Raw genomic sequence first — 17,747 nt, forward strand, 5'->3', positions numbered from 1 at the left:
ATTACGCGCGAGCGATAAGGATGGGTAGCTTGGGGTCATTGGACAAAATTCTACGTGCTCACGGACCAGACTATACTATACCTACAACTAGTCGTATAAGCTGGAGGAGCTACATTGAGATTACGCAAAGTTTCAAACACTATAACCCAAACGGTTGCACTCAGAACCTTCACTAAAGCAAAACACTTATTTCAAGGAAATTGAAATTGATTTTCAAATAACTGTTGAAACGTTTAATTAAATCGACAACTCTGACATGATTTAGAGCGTAATGCTTAACTAAGGTACGCACTGCCTATAGGAATCGAGTTCATAAAATAACAGTCTCGATTGACGCCCTCCAGCTGATCATTAAACGTATCACAGGATACATCGGAGGTAGGGTTGCCAGGTGTTCGGGCTTTTGTGTTTTTTGGACCTGGCAACCCTAACGGAGCCTTTGGCGGCGGCGCACTGTAGCAGACGGGCAGGCAGACAGACTGGGCAGGGCACATAGTACGCAGAACTGACGGCCGATGGGGCAGCACGGTTCTGGAATGGAGGCCGCGTACCGGAAAACGCAGCGTGAGACGTCCACCTACAAGGTGGACCGATGACATCGTAAAGGTAGCAGGGAAGCGCTGGACGCAGGCCGCTACCAATCGATCAACGTGGAAAGCATTAGGGGAAGGCCTATGTTCAGCATACAGCATGTTCAGGACGTCCTATGGCTGAAATGATGATGTAGCAGACGAGGCGAAGAAAATCAGCAAGACCTGGATCGAGATCAAGCGCGAAGCTCAAGACCGAACGAGATGGAGGACTGTTGTGGACGCCCTCTGCCCCATCTAGGGGACATAGGACCTTAAGTCAAAGTAAGTGAACCCTAACGGAGGTCATTCTAAAGGTCTGAGTGCTGATATCGTCCGCGCTTAGCCGCGGACGGCGCCGACGGCGCTAGGGGCCCGCGCGGGCGCCGGCGCGGGCGGCGCTGGTAGCGCAGGCGTGGGCTCCGGCTAGAGGCAAGCGTGCGGGCTGTGCGAGCACCAGCGAGGCCATAGCGGCGCCGCGCGCACGCCTCGCGGTAAAGGTCTAAGTGCTGATATCGTCCGCGCTAAAGGTATGTTCGACCAAATGAAGCACAGCGTCCGGCTTTTGTTTTTGGACCTGGCAACCCTAATCATTCTAAAGGTCTGAGTGCTGATATCGTCCGCGCTCAACCGCGTAGAGCGCCGACGGCGCTAGGGGCCCGCGCGGGCGCCGGCGCCGGCGCGGACGTGGGCTCCGGCTAGAGGCACGCATGAGGGTTGTGCGAGCACCATCGAGGCCATAGCGGCGCCGCGCGCACGCCTCGCGCTACCAGCCGCGCGCGCTGCGTGTCCAGGCGTAGATAAAGGTCTGAGTGCTGATATCGTCCGCGCTAAAGGCATGTCCGGCCAAATGAAGCACAGAGTCGCTTTTGTTTTTGGACCTGGCAACCCTAACGGAGCTCATACTAAAGGTCTGAAAGCACAGTCCGGCAAAAACGTACAAAAGTGTTTTTGGACCTGGCAACCCTACGGAGGTCATTAAAGGTCTGAGTGCTGAAATCGTCCGCGCTAAAGGTATGTCCGACCAAATGAAGCACAGAGTCGCTTTTGTTTTTGGACCTGGCAACCCTACGGAGGTCATTCTAAAGGTCTGAAAGCACAGAGTCCGGCTTTTGTGTTTTTGGACCTGGCAACCCTAATCATTCTAAAGGTCTGAGTGCTGATATCGTCCGCGCTTAGCCGCGGAGGGCGCCGACGGCGCTAGGGGCCCGCGCGGGCGCCGGCGCCGGCGCAGGCGTGGGCTCTGGCTAGAGGCACGCATGCGGGTTGTGCGAGCACCAGCGCGGCCATAGCGGCGCCGCGCGCACGCCTCGCGCCACCAGCCGCGCGCGCTGCGTGTCCAGGCGCAGGTAAAGGTCTGAGTGCTGATATCGTTGTTCAGTCGCGCTAAAGGTATGTCCGGCCAAATGAAGCCCAGAGTCCGGCTTTTGTTTTTGGACCTGGCACCCTACGGAGGTCACTAAAGGTCTGAGTGCTGATATCGTCCGCGCTAAACGTATGTCCGACCAAATGAAGCCCAGAGTCCGGCTTTTGTTTTTGGACCCTAATCATTCTAAAGGTCTGAGTGCTGATATCGTTGCTCAGCCGCGGACGGCGCCGACGGCGCTAGGGGCCCGCGCGGGCGCCGGCGCCGGCGCAGGCGTGGGCTCCGGCTAGAGGCAAGCGTGCGGGTTGTGCGAGCACCAGCGAGGCCATAGCGGCGCCGCGCGAACGCCTCGCGCCACCAGCCGCGCGCGCTGCGTGTCCAACCGTAGATACACGTCGCCCGCCGCGCCTTCGGCCCGGTCGGCCCACAATCGCTCGGCGAGCGCGGCCGAGCGGGGCCAAACGCGCGCGTCCAGCCCGCCCGGGCCCAGCTGCTCCGTCCACTGGCAGGCCGCGCCGCCCTCCACGCGCCACGCGGGCCCCGGCTCCTCCGCCCACGGCCGGTGCTCGTACACCTGACAAGATTTCATTGTAAGTACAAGGTCTCAAATATGGAATTTGCATCGATTTTAAGAGTAGGCGCACACCGTTGATTTTTAGTTGGCCGATAGTTGTGCCCGATTTCAAATTATTTGAAGAATCGGCCAAATCGAATCGGCGTAGTGTGCGCACTCCCATACATGCCCATACTGATCAACAGCCCGACTAAACTATCGGCCGACGAAAAATCAACGATGTGCGCCTACTGTAAAAGTTAATAAATTATGTGTAAATAAACACTATAAGTAAATTTAAGAATCATAGAATTTCTGAAAAACTAGTATTGAAATCGGACTGGAAACAAAAAAGCTACAAGTGTTTAAACTTTGTATGGAAATAGCTGAGCGTGACGTCAAATGTCACCCGCCCATAGTTACTTTTATGGGACTCTGCGTGTCGTTCTATCAAACATGACCAATGACGTCATGAGATCTCTAACGTCTATATCTTAGGTAGTATCTTTTGAAAAGCTCGGATTGATTTGATAATGCCAAGGCTACTGAAATGTGAGAAATAAATAAACCTTGAATATTCCCTATTACTTGCAATACTAGACGTATGCTGAAACGGAAAATCTGCTTCATCCAATTAGGTTATTGTAATATGGGCATATGGTTGATTATTAACACACGCACACACTCACATACACTCACACTAACACTCACATTCACTCACACTTCACCATATACACATTCTCTTTCAATACTCGTCTACTTTTTTGTCTACTTTTTTAAAGTGTCAATATATCTATAAATTCTATGTGCTCCGGCCATTATCGAGAGTACTGGCGCTCTGTTGTACAGGCTTCTCGCCTAGTTCAGACTCCGGTTCTCTCACAATCTTACTCTGTTCCTTTAGTGCATAGCAATTTATTTCACTGTATCATTGGATTGTGAAGGAAAGAAACAAATGCTTTATTTATTTACTAGCTTTCCGCCCGTGGCTTCGCCCGCGTGGAATTTTGTCTGTCACAGAAAAACTTTACCGCGCGCGTCCCTGTTTCAAAAACCGAGATAAAAACTATCCTATGTCCTTTCCCGGGACTCAAACTATTTCTATGCCAAATTTAATCAAAATCGGTTCAGTGGTTTAGGCGTGAAAGCAAGATGACAGACAGACAGACAGAGTTACTTTCGCATTTATTTTATAATATTAGTATAGATAGTATAGATTTACCTGCTGCCACGAGCGGTACGGGCCGCAGTGCCCGTCGGAGTTGTCGCGCCACGAGCCGAAGCCGCAGTCGAGGTACCACGCGTCCACGTGCGAGATCACCGAGCGGAAGCCCGCGTCGAGCACCGCGCGCGACTCCGGCCAGCGGGACGCACCCCACACTTGCACGCCTATCGACTTCGAGTCGAGTCTTTCGAGGTACGGCGAGCGCGTCAGCCGCGACGACCAAAGCAGCGTGAGCTCGGGCGCCTTCCCGCCGTTGGCGCGCTCGAGAGCCCGCATCGCGCGCCGCGTGAACTCCAACCACAGCTCCATCGGATCCGTGTCGTTGAAGTGCTGCGACCAGCACCGCTCGGAGACCTCGTCCCCGCCTAAGTGGAACAGGTCGTCGACGCCGGTCACCTCGATTATTTCCGCGTAGATTCGCTCGAGTAAATCGTACACGTGCGGGTTTTTGGGGTTCAGTTGCCCGCACGGGGGCTCGCCGCAGTAGTAGCTCCAGGGCTCGACCTCGATGCAGTAGGCGAGGTGCCCGAGGCCGGCCGCCGGGCCCCAGCCCCAGGCCCGCCCTACGTGCGCCGGCGCGTCCACTTCTAGCAGAACTCTGATTCCGCGGAGTTTGGCGCGGTGCACGACCGCTTTCACGTCGTCCATGGTGTAGATAGCTCCTGGACCGTATGCGCCATGCTGCGCTAGCTGAGGCACGCTGTTCAGTCTCAGCGGGAACGACTGCGAGTCGCTCACGTGCCAGTGGAACGTATTGAGCTTGCAGGCGGCCATAGCATCTATTGTGCGCATTATCTCGGGCAACGGAAAATAGTTTCGTGCCGTGTCTAAGAGTAGCCCTCTGAAGCCGAACTTGGGTGCGTCATCGACCGTCGCCGCTTCGAGGATGAGGAGCGACCCAGCGTAGGGGTCGAGCCAGACGAGTTGGGAGAGGGTTTCGAGGCCGTGTCTGGCGCCGCAGAAGGAGTGCGCGATGATGTCGACCACTAGATTGTTCCCAGTCGGCCGGAGGGAGAGCTTGTAGCTTTCGTCAGTGTTGAGCCTCATGCGGGGATCAGCAGAGCCGTTGACCGCGACGCGGACGAGGACGTTACGAGGGGAGCCGATATCGTTGCGTCGTATTTCTCCGTTGATTGTTTTTTCAAGGGTGCGCATATCTTCCGTCATGAGTTCGAAGGCTCCCTGGAGGTGGGTGGTGACGTCTTTCGAGGTAGTGGCGGTGACTTTGAGGGAGAAGCCGTCTGCTCGGACGGGCACGGCGGCGGTGGCGAGGCTGACGGGCCCGGTGGGCTGCGGCCACAGTTGCGTGGACGCGCACAGCATGTTGCAGGTCGGCAGCGACTGCAGCGTGCTCGATTCGGACGCGAGCATTCGTTCGCAGCGCTCGTTCCGGCATATCCACGTCCATGTGGGCTCGGATCCGCTGGAAATGTAATACAAGTTTCGTTAGTTTTATAAACGTTTCAACTTTCTCTAACAAACTCTTCTTTCTGAATGTATTTAGGTATAGTATTTTTTTTATCGACAGGGCGCTTCACAGGAAACTGTCGTTGTATGTGGTGTCAAGTGCTAGCGCATTGGCGGATGTTAATTATAAGAAAATAAATTAACTAATTGGTATGCAACCACACGACAAAAAAGGTGTCACAGTTTGCGCAGGCTCTTCGACTCTATAGTTACCTGTACATGTTGTGTCGTGAGCCAATGCGCCCCAGGTCAGCTAAGAGTCCTGTATTGGAGATTAAAAGACCTGCTGATGTCTACCTGTACAAGTTGTGCAGCGGGCGGTGGGCCAGCTCGTTGCTCTGCTGGCGCCAGTACAGCAGCGCCGCGGCCGTGCAGGCGGCGAGTGCCAGCAACACCAGCGCACGGCGCAGGCGCCCCACTCGCGGGAGATGCGCCGACGCGCTAAGAGTCCTGTAGTGGAGACAAAAGACCTGCTGATGGTTACCTGTACAAGTTGTGTAGCGGGCGGTGGGCCAGCTCGTTGATCTGCTGACGCCAGTAGCAGGTGGCGAGTGCCAGCAACACCAGGGCGCGACTTAGGCGCCCCACTCGAGGGAGTTGCTCCGACGCGCTAAGAGTCCTCCTGTATTGGAGACCAATGACCTGCTGATGCTTACCTGTACAAGTTGTGCAGCGGGCGGTGGGCCAGCTCGTTGCTCTGCTGGCGCCAGTACAGCAGCGCCGCGGCCGTGCAGGCGGCGAGTGCCAGCAACACCAGCGCACGGCGCAGGCGCCCCACTCGCGGGAGATGTACCGATGCGCTACTGGTCAGCTAAGAGTCCTGTAGTGGAGACAACAACCTGCTGATGCCTACCTGTACAAGTTGTGCAGCGGGCGGTGGGCCAGCTCGTTGCTCTGCTGGCGCCAGTACAGCAGCGCCGCGGCCGTGCAGGCGGCGAGTGCCAGCAACACCAGGGGAGGTGCGCCGAGGCGCCCCGTGTCAGCTATGAGTCCTGTAGTAGAGACTACAATAACCTGCTGATGCCTACCTGTACAAGTTGTGCAGCGGGCGGTGGGCCAGCTCGTTGCTCTGCTGGCGCCAGTACAGCAGCGCCGCGGCCGTGCAGGCGGCGAGTGCCAGCAACACCACGCCCCACTCGCGAGAGGTGCTCCGACGCGCTAAGAGTCCTCCTGTATTGGAGACTAAAGACCTGCTGATGCCTACCTGTACAAGTTGTGCAGCGGGCGGTGGGCCAGCTCGTTGCTCTGCTGGCGCCAGTACAGCAGCGCCGCGGCCGTGCATGCGGCGAGTGCCAGCAACACCAGGGCGCGGCGCAGGCGCCCCACTCGAGGCAGGTGCGCCGATGCGCCGCGTGTCAGCGCCTCGCCCCACGACTTCATGGCGGCCGTCAGTTTTGCACCTGGAATTGGAAATACTACGTCAGGGATCTGGATATAATTTGCATGTTAATGGCCCAGCAGGAGGCCTAAAAGTAAAGTTACAAACGCGACCAGAGCCGTCTTTAACCTACTGGGGGCCCGTGGCATCTAAGGATCTACTAGGGGCCCTTTTTAAATAAAAGTGAGGAAATCGCAATAATGTAGAACTTTTCAGCGAAATCGAACACTTTTGCTTACACCATCCCAACTAATATTATAAATGCGAAAGTAACTCTGTCTGTCTGTCTGTCTGTCTGTTACGCTTTCCCGCTTAAACCTCGCAACCGATTTTGATGAAATTTGGCATAGAGATAGTTTGAGTCCCGGGAAAGAACATAGGATAGTTTTTATCCCGGTTTTTGAAACAGGGACGCGCGCGATAAAGTTTTTCTGTGACAGACAAAATTCCACGCGGGCGAAGCCGCGGGCGGAAAGCTAGTAATATCTAAAACCTTTACAACCCCTAGGTATTTACTAATCCTCCTATCCAGCACTCGATTTAAACTAAATTGAAAACGTAACATAGTCTACACGACGGATATTCGGAAAAAACTAAATGACGAAATAAGCAGCTAATTCCGTACAAAACAAGCTAAGTGAGTGACTCTTTGCACTCGGCATTTCCTTGTCTTGTCGCTTCTATTTCGAGTGTAGGCTTTTAGGTCACTTCACTCGCTCACTTTGCGAACGAGTGTTGCTCTCGGAGGACAAACTTTCGCTTTACAATATTGATTGAATTAAACTCAGTACGGTTACGACTTTGAAATGATTGGAGCGGATGTTAAATAAGTTTTCATCAACGTTTGAAGTTTTAAATAATGTTATCCGAATAGCAATTGCCAAAATTACAATTAAAAAGGAAATCATAAGCTGGGCTAAGATTCGCCATCTTATCGATGATTGTAGACGACAAACAAATCTCGAAAAATGTATAAAATGGCGCGATATAAGCTTATCACGGTGTCCATCTTAGGCCTACAAGTCAGTTTCCACCTTAGCCTCAAAAATATATTGACAAAGTTTTTCTACAAAACTTGTTTAAGCACAAAAAGTTAATCGTACTCGTAATAAGTCTAGAATCTGTTGCGTTTACAAAAACACTTCTAATATGCAAAGAGGCTGGTTTTACTTCGGCTGTATATTCAAAGACCCTCAGCAAGTCGGTCTTGCACGCGGTGAATGTTTTATGCCCCTTCTAACTCTATGCATTGTCAATGCACCGGGGTGATCGGAGGAACTTCGTTATCACCTTAAAAATTACTGAGTTTCAATTCTATAACTTATTAAGGTGAGGTGTAGGTGCCACAATGGCAGAATGTTTCACTTTAAGTTTTACTTATAGATAGATAGATGCTTAAAAGTGCATGTCACGAAGCTGGTCTTCCGCGGACGCCTTATGATATACAGGGTGAAATTTTGTAAGGCCACCTGAAGGGAAAGTACCCTTAATACTGTAAATAGGAAATTGTACTCAAAGAAAACATTCCTTCATTTTTGAAAAGAAAAAGAACTGCGTTTAAAGAATTCCGAAAATTTTCGAAAATTCACCACCATAGCATAACATTTACTGTAAATAATTAAAATATATTAAGATTTAATGGTTTTCCTTTCACTTAATTTATTAAGTTTATGAGAGAGATTTCATCCTTATACTTAACCCTAACAATCGAACATTTTCTATCTACAATATTAAGAGTATGTAGGTACTTTCCTTCCAAGTGGCATTTCAAAAATCCATCCTGTAATACAACGGATATATTTTGAAGCCGTACTGCTTCAATGAAGATGTAGACTCCATTACTGGCATATAATGATAGCCACAATATTTTTATTACCGCAGCAATGAATGTACTCACTGAAATTGCGGTAGACGCTGTTACACAATTTGCTGGTTCCAGGTTTAAGGCAAATACATTTTAGAGTGAAGATGACCATTTGTTTTCCGACGACGAGGAATAAGGGTCTTTTAAGAAGTTCACGCGTTATCTACAATCTTAGGCTGTTGCACCAACTTACTTTAACCGTAACTATAACATTGACCGGTGTTTTTTGTACGGAGTTTGACTTTTTGATGTTTGTCAAAGTTTATGCGGTGCAACTCAGCCTTAGCTGTTTATAATACAAAAGGAAAATGTTTTATAGGTGTGGAAAGTAATGAGTAGGTAGGATAAGTTCACAAAAACATTCCACGAAATGTAAATAAAGTGATATCCACATGCATTTCAAACGTTCTAAAACGCGTTCCGAGTGGATATATTCCTGAATTTTATTATAGCTTCATAAATGTTCCACGTCGCAATAGGTTTAAGTGGTTTTGAGTGCAAAGTTGCATATTTGATGGCGGAGGGCCTTCGCGGTCAGCCGAAATCATGCGAGCTATGCTAAAACAGAAACTAATATTCTAACGAACTTGACGAGACTTGGCGTGAACCTTTTAGAGCAATTTATTTTACATATCGGACATTTTTCTATTTCAATGGTGATTAACTATGTTCAGCTATAAGCTCACCAGCTCCCCTAGACAAGTTACAAAAAGTGACAGTTTTTATTTCTCTTTCTCTTTTCTTTTTATTAGGCTGGGTTGCACCATCTTACTTTAACTTTGACAAACGTCAAAAATGTTTCAAACTGTGGAGTTTGAAACATTGAACAACACAAAAACGTCGGTTATCGTTATAGTTACGGTGAAAGTTAGGTGGTGCAACTCAGCCTTACTTGTAAGTTTTCTGTGCTACTACAAACACATCTTCGATATGAGACCAGTAGGGTAATTCAAGTGCAATCTGTCATTTCAATCTATTCTATTTGTCATTTAGCTTGTTTAATCTGTGCTCAATAAAGTGCACAATATTTAAGCAGGATATGGTTGCACGCGGATTTTTAGAGAGTTAAATCTTTTGGCCAATAGAAAACGTCATAATAGTTATTGTATGAACTGGGATTGGTCAATGACTTTTGAAATTAAAATCCGATGGCCTGAAAAAATCGGTTTTCCAACAAACGTCAGTTACGCGCAAGGAGGTTTAGCTATTTATCCATCGAAGTTAATAAGGGAGAAGACATAAGACTAATTTTATTATTTGCCTGCCGCGACCCGGTTTTTACGAACAATGACGATGACGAACGATGAACCAGTAACGAGGAGCACACTTAGCAATGCTTCCAGGTTGCGCCTCGGTATCAATTAAGTAACATTTTTCGTTAAGTTTACTTTATGGCCAACTAAAGGACTTTTGCCGTCTCCATGGACAAACTCGAAGTATGATAACTACAGTCATTGTCAAAATTTTGCACTGCCATTGCCGCTGGATACCATATATCGCTACTATATTCATAGATAATAGACTTTCAGTTAATCGTCAAAATTGACATTGTTTTTTAAATAACAACAAATGGTATGAATTTTTAAATGTGATATTTTTATAAAGGTAAGTCCCCAAAACAACATTTGATAGCCTATTTTCTTTCGTTGGCATCTAAGTTCCTGTTTTCTACATATATGTTACTACTACCTATTTGATAAGTAACTAAAAACTTTGTCATTTTTTCCGTGTGAACAAAAGCCCTACAATAAATCACCTATTTTTACCTAGTAGGTATACCCTACATATTTATGCTAGACGTGTTGCAAAGACAATAATAATTATTATTAGCATAGCATGCCATAGGTACTACTCGTACCTATGTACACGTGTGGAATGGCTCACATACTACCCGTTCGCGCTAAGTTTGCCGCCCTTCTGACCGACCGCACCAACAAACCACACTACCAGTAGTGTCGTGGGGAATATTTTTTCCCTTCTACACTACCAAGCCAGTAGTGTCCTGGGTAATGGGTTATTTATAAGGACCATACATCTTCATTCCCATCGACACTACCTACTCCATAACTAAACGCGCGTCCCCTCCCCCAACCGCGATTCAAGGCAATCGGTTAGTGATTAAACGCAATTAATGTGTCTTATTTTATGCAAATACACAATTCTTATCAATATTAATAAATAAAAAACATTCTAAATATAGTTTGTTATAGTTATAGACGTTTCCCTTCGAGTGACGTCATATCGCCAGCGGCAAACTTAAAGCGAATGGATAGTAATTAAGCTGTAAATACCTATACCCTTGAGCCATGTGCGTGTGGACTGAGTTACTTAGGGCTGTTATGGATATTATGTAGTTTCGGTTATGGATACGGTTACGGATATAGGAATAATATTATACCGGTTTCGGTTACGGATATTTTTTTCGGTTCATTCATGGCCGCACACTTTACATCGAATAAATAATATAAATTTATACTAGATGGCATTATAAAGGTAAATCAGACTGTTTTGCCTTTACATATAATGCTATACAAAAACAATTAAAACTGCCTACATCCGAAACTTTTAAATCGGTTACGGTTTCGGATAACCGAAAGTTTCGGTTACGGATATCCCTGGACAGAGTGATCTTTTCAAAAAACTCATCCAACACAACCAAATTTTGAGAGGATTTAGGATATAACTGTGAAAACTTCATAGTAAGGTATTCAATTTGTGAAACCTAAACATCGAAAGCTATAACTAATTTAATAAATGTACTGTCTGGGCAGCGCAGTTCTTTCACAATTATTCAAGTTTTATTTATTCATTCATTCATTTAATTTAAAGCAAGAAGTTATGAAGAAACAAATTTTATGGCTTAACTGCTCTAACTTGCTCAAAACTAAACAAATGTACATTATAGAGCTGCTTCAATAAAACAAGGAGGTATGATTTTTTTAATATTTTTTTTTTTTTTTGGCAGCCTTTACTAGGCAGATTCAGTGGAGAACCTTCTGTTCTCTATTAAACAAAATCTTTTAATTAATATTATACACACTGATTGCTTCCCTTCTTGCCAGTCTGGTGAATGCATGCGCATTAAGTAAATCAAATAAATTGTTAAAATGCTCCAGAAAAGTGGCTGTTGCAACAGATCCTGCAGGCAGCTCATCTTAAACAATATTACAAGTTTTAGTTAAGTAATCAGATATTTTGACAGCATTTCTTAAAATAAAGAAAAGGGAGAAGAAACTAAGAAGATAATAATTTGATAGATAATTTATCCAAACAATATATTGGGCACTAGCGGCCGCCCGCGACTTTGTATGCGTGGATCCTGTTTTACCCCTATAGCCTATAATGTTATTCTGTGTTATAAAAAATAATACTGTATGGTTTCATTAAAATCCGTTCAGTAGTTTTTGCGTGAAAGAGTAACAAACTCAAACATCCATACGGACATCCAGACATCCAAACTTTCGCATTTATAATATTAGTAGGATGTTATTATGACGTTTATACAATAACTAGCTTTCCGCCCGCGGCTTCGCCCGCGTGGAATTTTGTCTGTCACAGAAAAACTTTATCGCGCGCGTCCCTGTTTCAAAAACCGGGATAAAAACTATCCTATGTTCTTTCCCGGGACTCAAACTATCTCTATGCCAAATTTCATCAAAATCGGTTGCGAGGTTTAAGCGGGAAAGCGTAACAGACAGACAGACAGACAGAGTTACTTTCGCATTTATAATATTAGTTGGGATACTATAAAGTTTCAACAAAATCCCTTCAGTAGTTTTTGCGTGAAAGAGTAACATTCATAATACTCTTTTAATTTAATTTTAATTTGTACACCGCAAAGGTAAGACATGTTGATACCATTTTAAATGCTGACTTAACACCTTATGTAGGTACCTACACATGTTTGAACAAATAAATGTATCTTTATCTTTATACTCGCATAAACATACATTCACACACACTTTCGCATTTAAATAATATTATGTAAGATATTAAACCTTGGATTCCAGAGAAATTATTGTATTTCCCCGCAAAGAGGTTTCCTGTTTCAATATATGACAAAGCTCCTGAAATTGGCCTTTGTTAAGCCTGTAACGTTGCCTGAACAGAAGCTCTGGCATGTCTTCAAAATTTTCTTCATATATTCTGGCTAATTCTCGCATTTTCCGCCTTCTCCGCAATTCTTCCCTGTGGGCAGCCCACAAGAAATGTAAAGTATTCATTTCGTTAGATTTTGTATCAAATAGTAGGATAGGGCTATTTGAAAAATAGCATCTGACAGTTTTGGTGGTAAAAAAAATATGATAGAAATAAAACCTTGACATTGGCAGCGGGGCGCCACCGTCAATACCGGATCGCTGGTTCCGATTTTTGCCATGTTGGAAACTATATAGTTGAACGACGGTAGCGCCCCCTTATCAATGAGTTTGGTGGGACAGTTCAGTTTAGGCATAGAGTTTAGGTCATCTTTAAGATGTTTTTATATGTCACTAGCTTTCCGCCCGCGGCTTCGCCCGCGTGGAATTTTGTCTGTCACAGAAAAACTTTATCGCGCGCGTCCCTGTTTCAAAAACCGGGATAAAAACTATCCTATGTTCTTTCCCGGGACTCAAACTATCTCTATGCCAAATTTCATCAAAATCGGTTGCGAGGTTTAAGCGGGAAAGCGTAACAGACAGACAGACAGACAGACAGACAGACAGACAGAGTTACTTTCGCATTTATAATATTAGTTGGGATTGGATTGGAGGGAGGAATGATTGATGAAAGTTTACATTAGAGCTATAAAATAATAATTTAGTTATGTAAAGACAGCCTAATATTATTATAAGTCCCTCTGTTAAAATTACATAATATATTTACTTTAATGAAGACATTTTTATATATAGGTATATCTATACTAATAAATTATAAAGCTGAAGAGTTTGTTTGTTTGTTTGTTTGTTTGGTTGAACGCGCTAATCTCAGGAACTACTGGACCGATTTGAAAAATTATTTTTGTGTTGGATAGCCCGTTAGTTCCTGAAGGCTTTAGGCTATTTATCATCACGCTAAGACCAATAGGAGCGGAGCACCAATCAAGAATATTTCAAATCAATGAATTTTTACCTTTTGAGAGCTGATGCTGTGTAAACGGTTAAAGTTTCGCAAAAATCATGTATGACAGGATTGTTCCCCTTTAAAAGCTCTTTAAAAAAGTCCGCGGTAGCATATGTCTATCTTTTAAGGTTGCCTCATAGTAACCATTTTTATGCAAAAAAAATCTGTTTTAAAATAATGCATTATTTGCGAAGGTGTTTTTATAAACATGATATTAATCCTTATCCAAATAAATAAATTATTCACCACAAGTATTTAATTTTAAACATTCTTGCCCTTTACACCATTCGATTTCAATAAATATCTTAGGAGATATCCCAGTTTTAAAATCACATCGCAGCAAAATAATGATCAAGTAGGTACTACGCGCGCTACTGATGGATCAATGCACAGCCTAAACCGCTGATCGTAAAGACCTGAAACTTGGACGGTGTGTTCTTTGTATGACGTAAGCATCTGATAAGAAAGGATTTTCCAAAATTCTACCCCTAAGGAGGTAAAAAGGAGGGGCAAAGTTTGTATGAAATAACGAGATTCCTTCGTCCAATCTACTTAAAATTTTGCATAAGCATTCTATAACAGAATTAATGGAAGACGTGTTTCGTATTTTAGTGAAATGCACCCCCTAACTATGTTAAAAAGGGGTAGAATTAATTATTTTAGTGGTGATTTGCTTCAAAGTTGATATTAAATTACTCATTAGTGCATTTTTTTACAATCATGACGTCATGTTAACGACTACCATACTCTAGGGGCCTCCACTTAACCTCGGAGTGGGTGCCCGCTGCGTGCGCTCGCCCAACAATGCATAGTAATGCATGAAAGTCATGCCGCGGGCACCTGCTTGCGCTGTATACATAAACTCATTTTCGCGCGAGAGTTTTGGCGGAGGCCCTTGAGGTAGTGGGAGTAGTCTTGAGGAAAAGCTCCTTCTCCCACGGCCAGTGGCATGCTGGAAGCTTGGTGATTCTAGCACCCGTAGGAAAATATAAAAAAAAGTTTACCAATAATACTGCGGTAGGTGTAGTTTTCGATTTCGTTGTAAAAAAATAATACCACCGAGTAACTTTCACCGGATCAAAGGCCGAGCTGCATATTCATAAAATATAAGAAAAAAATATTTTCATGTTTATTTAACCTGATTTTTATATTTTAAAAGTATTTAAACATTTAGATAATAACGTTAAAACATTTAAAAATAATCGTATGAGAACGTTTTCGACTTCTCCACGGACGAAGTCGCGGGCAAAAGCTATTTGTAAAATAATTAGACTAAATTATTAAAAGTGCCTACCCAAAGTCATTATTCCACGCGGACGAAGTCGCGGGCACAGCTAGTTTAATAAATAACACTGTGATTAAATCTGGATTTATCTGTAATTTACTATAAAGTGAATTTTAAAAACAAACTAATACAAAAACCATAAAGAAAATCGTATCATTTTCGGTCTTATTTAAAACATTACACTAATTGTCAAAAATGACAAATAAAAAAAACTATACGAATTCGAGCTAATTATTTTCATTGTAAATGGTTAAATCTTTAAATGGTTTTCAGATTATGCACCAAATCAAATGAACACAGTAAATAATGACAATAATTTAACCCTTATTCAAACGCGAGCTGGTATGCATTTTTTTTACAAAGTTGAAGTGGATTTTGGGTAATTGTGGGTCACTTATTTCATATTTTTGATCAAAATTTATAAAAAAATAGGGGAAGGGGTAGTTTTTTGGGTGGTAAATAATTTACCATTATCCATTCATGACTACGAATTATTAAATGTTGGTGGTAAAATAGTTACCATTGTCCGTTTTGGTTTATTTTTGGTTCTTGACTAGTGACTTCCTCTTGGTTCTACCTATATTTTATTAAATATTTTGGGAATGAAATAAATATATTGTTTTTATATTTATTAATATTACTTATTATGCTTACAATTAGGATGCTTACCTTGAGTCTGAAACTAACAATTCACTAATTACGTAACGTCAAAACGTTACGTAAATAGATATCAAAATAACTTAAAATTTCTCCAAATATTTATTTAGTTTTATTTGTGCACATACAAAAAACAGCAGTTTTTTTATATATCATCAAACTTTTGTCAAGACGGGATCGGACAATGGTAAACTATTTACCACTTCTTTAAAATGTCTAAATTATATGAATAAATCAATTGCAGACGTTGCCTATAAGTGAGATTATACAATAAATGTTATAGTTTAGGAATTTGAATCCAAAAAACACTTATCAGAATTTTCGTTGAACAAAGTTTCAAAAATACCAAAAACGCGCGCTAAAAACTTGAAATTTTTCACACCAAAACCGTTTGGTTGACTTTGACATTACCTGACAGTGACAAATGACGTTGAAAAGTTGTAAAATGGCATAGATAAGTAAAAAAATATATTTAAAAATATAAATAAGTGACCAAGATATCTTTAAGTATTACCATATCGAAAATTAGGATTCTTTTTTAAAAGTAAACAAAGTGGTAATATATTTACCTTTATTTGAATAAGGGTTAATCTAGGTGGAGAGATGTGGGTGTGCGAGGGAAGGGGTCAATCTTAATGTTAGATTTTATCAAATACTCAATACTCAATCATTGAGTTATAAAGTAATATTACTTCAATGTACTCAATACGTTTATTGCTTCCATAATAGTAATATAGGTGTTACAATGTGATAATACAGTTAAAAACTGTTGTAAAGCCTTTGAAAATGACGAAAAGAGATATTAGCCCAGACCAACATTTATCGTGCCTTTCTAAGCATGGGTTATAATACTTTTACTAGCTTTCCGCCCGCGGCTTCGCCCGCGTGGAATTTTGTCTGTCACCGAAATACATTACCGTGCGCGTCCCTGTTTCAAAAACCGGGATAAAAACTATCTATGTCCTTTCCCGGGAGTTAAACTATCTCTATGCCAAATTTCATCAAAATCGGTTGAAAGCAAGACAGACAGATTCCTTTTGCATTTATAATATTGGTATGGGTAGTATAAATTTATAGCAGTAAAACTAAGACACAAATCATTTTAGGCACTCTTACACAATTACGACAGCTTCTAGCTGCAACTGATTTCTACATACACACATACACGGTACTGCTCGAGCAGTTGTGACTACTTCGGCACGGTGAAATTTCAGTTGCCAGGTATATTTTATACTGACTGCTCGAGCAAATATTACAAAGTAGCAGTGGTTCCTCTTCCTCAAAATCAATGTTGCTACTGATTTGAATGAAAATGAAATTGTGACCTGTTGAGCAGTTTCACTACCAACTACTCCAGCAGTTACCTATCAATGGTAGATTCAAGCTGTTGACTGGCTGCAAAAGCGGTCCGTGCCTTTATGTTGACCACTGGCTAATTGCTCGAACTGTCCGTGTATGGCGGGCCCAAACAGACTAATTTTTGCGCATGATAATTTATTATATGAAAGTTCTGTAGCTCTACCATAAGTTTAACCTTACCAAGTGCGTACAAAATGTATGGCAGATTGCACAGCGCCCCTAGCGGTGAACGGCAGAAGTTTGTGTAAGTTACAGTTAGTAGCAGCTAGTGGTAAAGTTTTTTTGCAGTTTTACAAAACACTCCATCCACTATGTCATCCACTCCATCCAGTAGGTACCTATCCATATTTCTGCTTACAAATCCAGACATAAGTGTAATAAGTTATATTATGGTAAATTTATGTTCAAATTTAAGCAAAAAGCATTCTGTGTTTATAAAATATGTTTATTTGCACCTAGTTTATCAATCACCATGTTATTTCCATGCTTTCTATCCAGTCGACTGCTCTAACGACAAGGGTGGGCAGTCGTTGAGATGACAGCGCGAAAATCGTCGGCATCCACTAATTATGACCCTTATGTACCACTATATTGCCAAAGTTCTCCGTCTTCGTACGCGATATTGGAAATTTGGCATCTACCATCGGCTGATCTGACATTAGGCGTAGTCTGGCTTTGATATTCAATTTTCAACTGTATTACCTTGACAATCAGTTCAAAATTGATTACTAGAAAATTATTTGACAGACGATTTCTACTCTCGACAAATGCATTTGAATTAGCCCACAGAAGCGTGTTTCAGTGTTGAAAAATATTTCAAAGTCTTTGACAGAAGTACTAAAATATGTATCGGATATTTTGGGAACAAACTAAGCGCCTTGTAAAGGATCTATTCTAAAACTTCTGGAAGGAGGCTCGATTCGC

General features: G+C 43.4%; 1 protein-coding gene across 1 annotated transcript; it reads right to left on the reverse strand.

Annotated features, from left to right (window-relative positions):
* Nucleotides 1–2,186: 2,186 nt before the first annotated feature.
* LOC135080073 (probable beta-hexosaminidase fdl) lies at nucleotides 2,187–6,575 on the reverse strand. The gene is made up of 3 exons (XM_063974749.1): nucleotides 6,385–6,575; nucleotides 3,711–5,136; nucleotides 2,187–2,509 (listed from the first exon to the last, which is right to left on the reverse strand). The coding sequence occupies exons 1-3, from the start codon at nucleotides 6,558–6,560 to the stop codon at nucleotides 2,222–2,224; spliced, it is 1,890 nt and encodes a 629-aa protein (XP_063830819.1). The 5' UTR covers nucleotides 6,561–6,575; the 3' UTR covers nucleotides 2,187–2,221.
* Between the last annotated feature and the right edge of the window lie 11,172 nt (nucleotides 6,576–17,747).

This window comes from Ostrinia nubilalis, chromosome 17 (assembly GCF_963855985.1).
Source record: "Ostrinia nubilalis chromosome 17, ilOstNubi1.1, whole genome shotgun sequence".
NCBI lineage: Eukaryota > Metazoa > Arthropoda > Insecta > Lepidoptera > Crambidae > Ostrinia > Ostrinia nubilalis.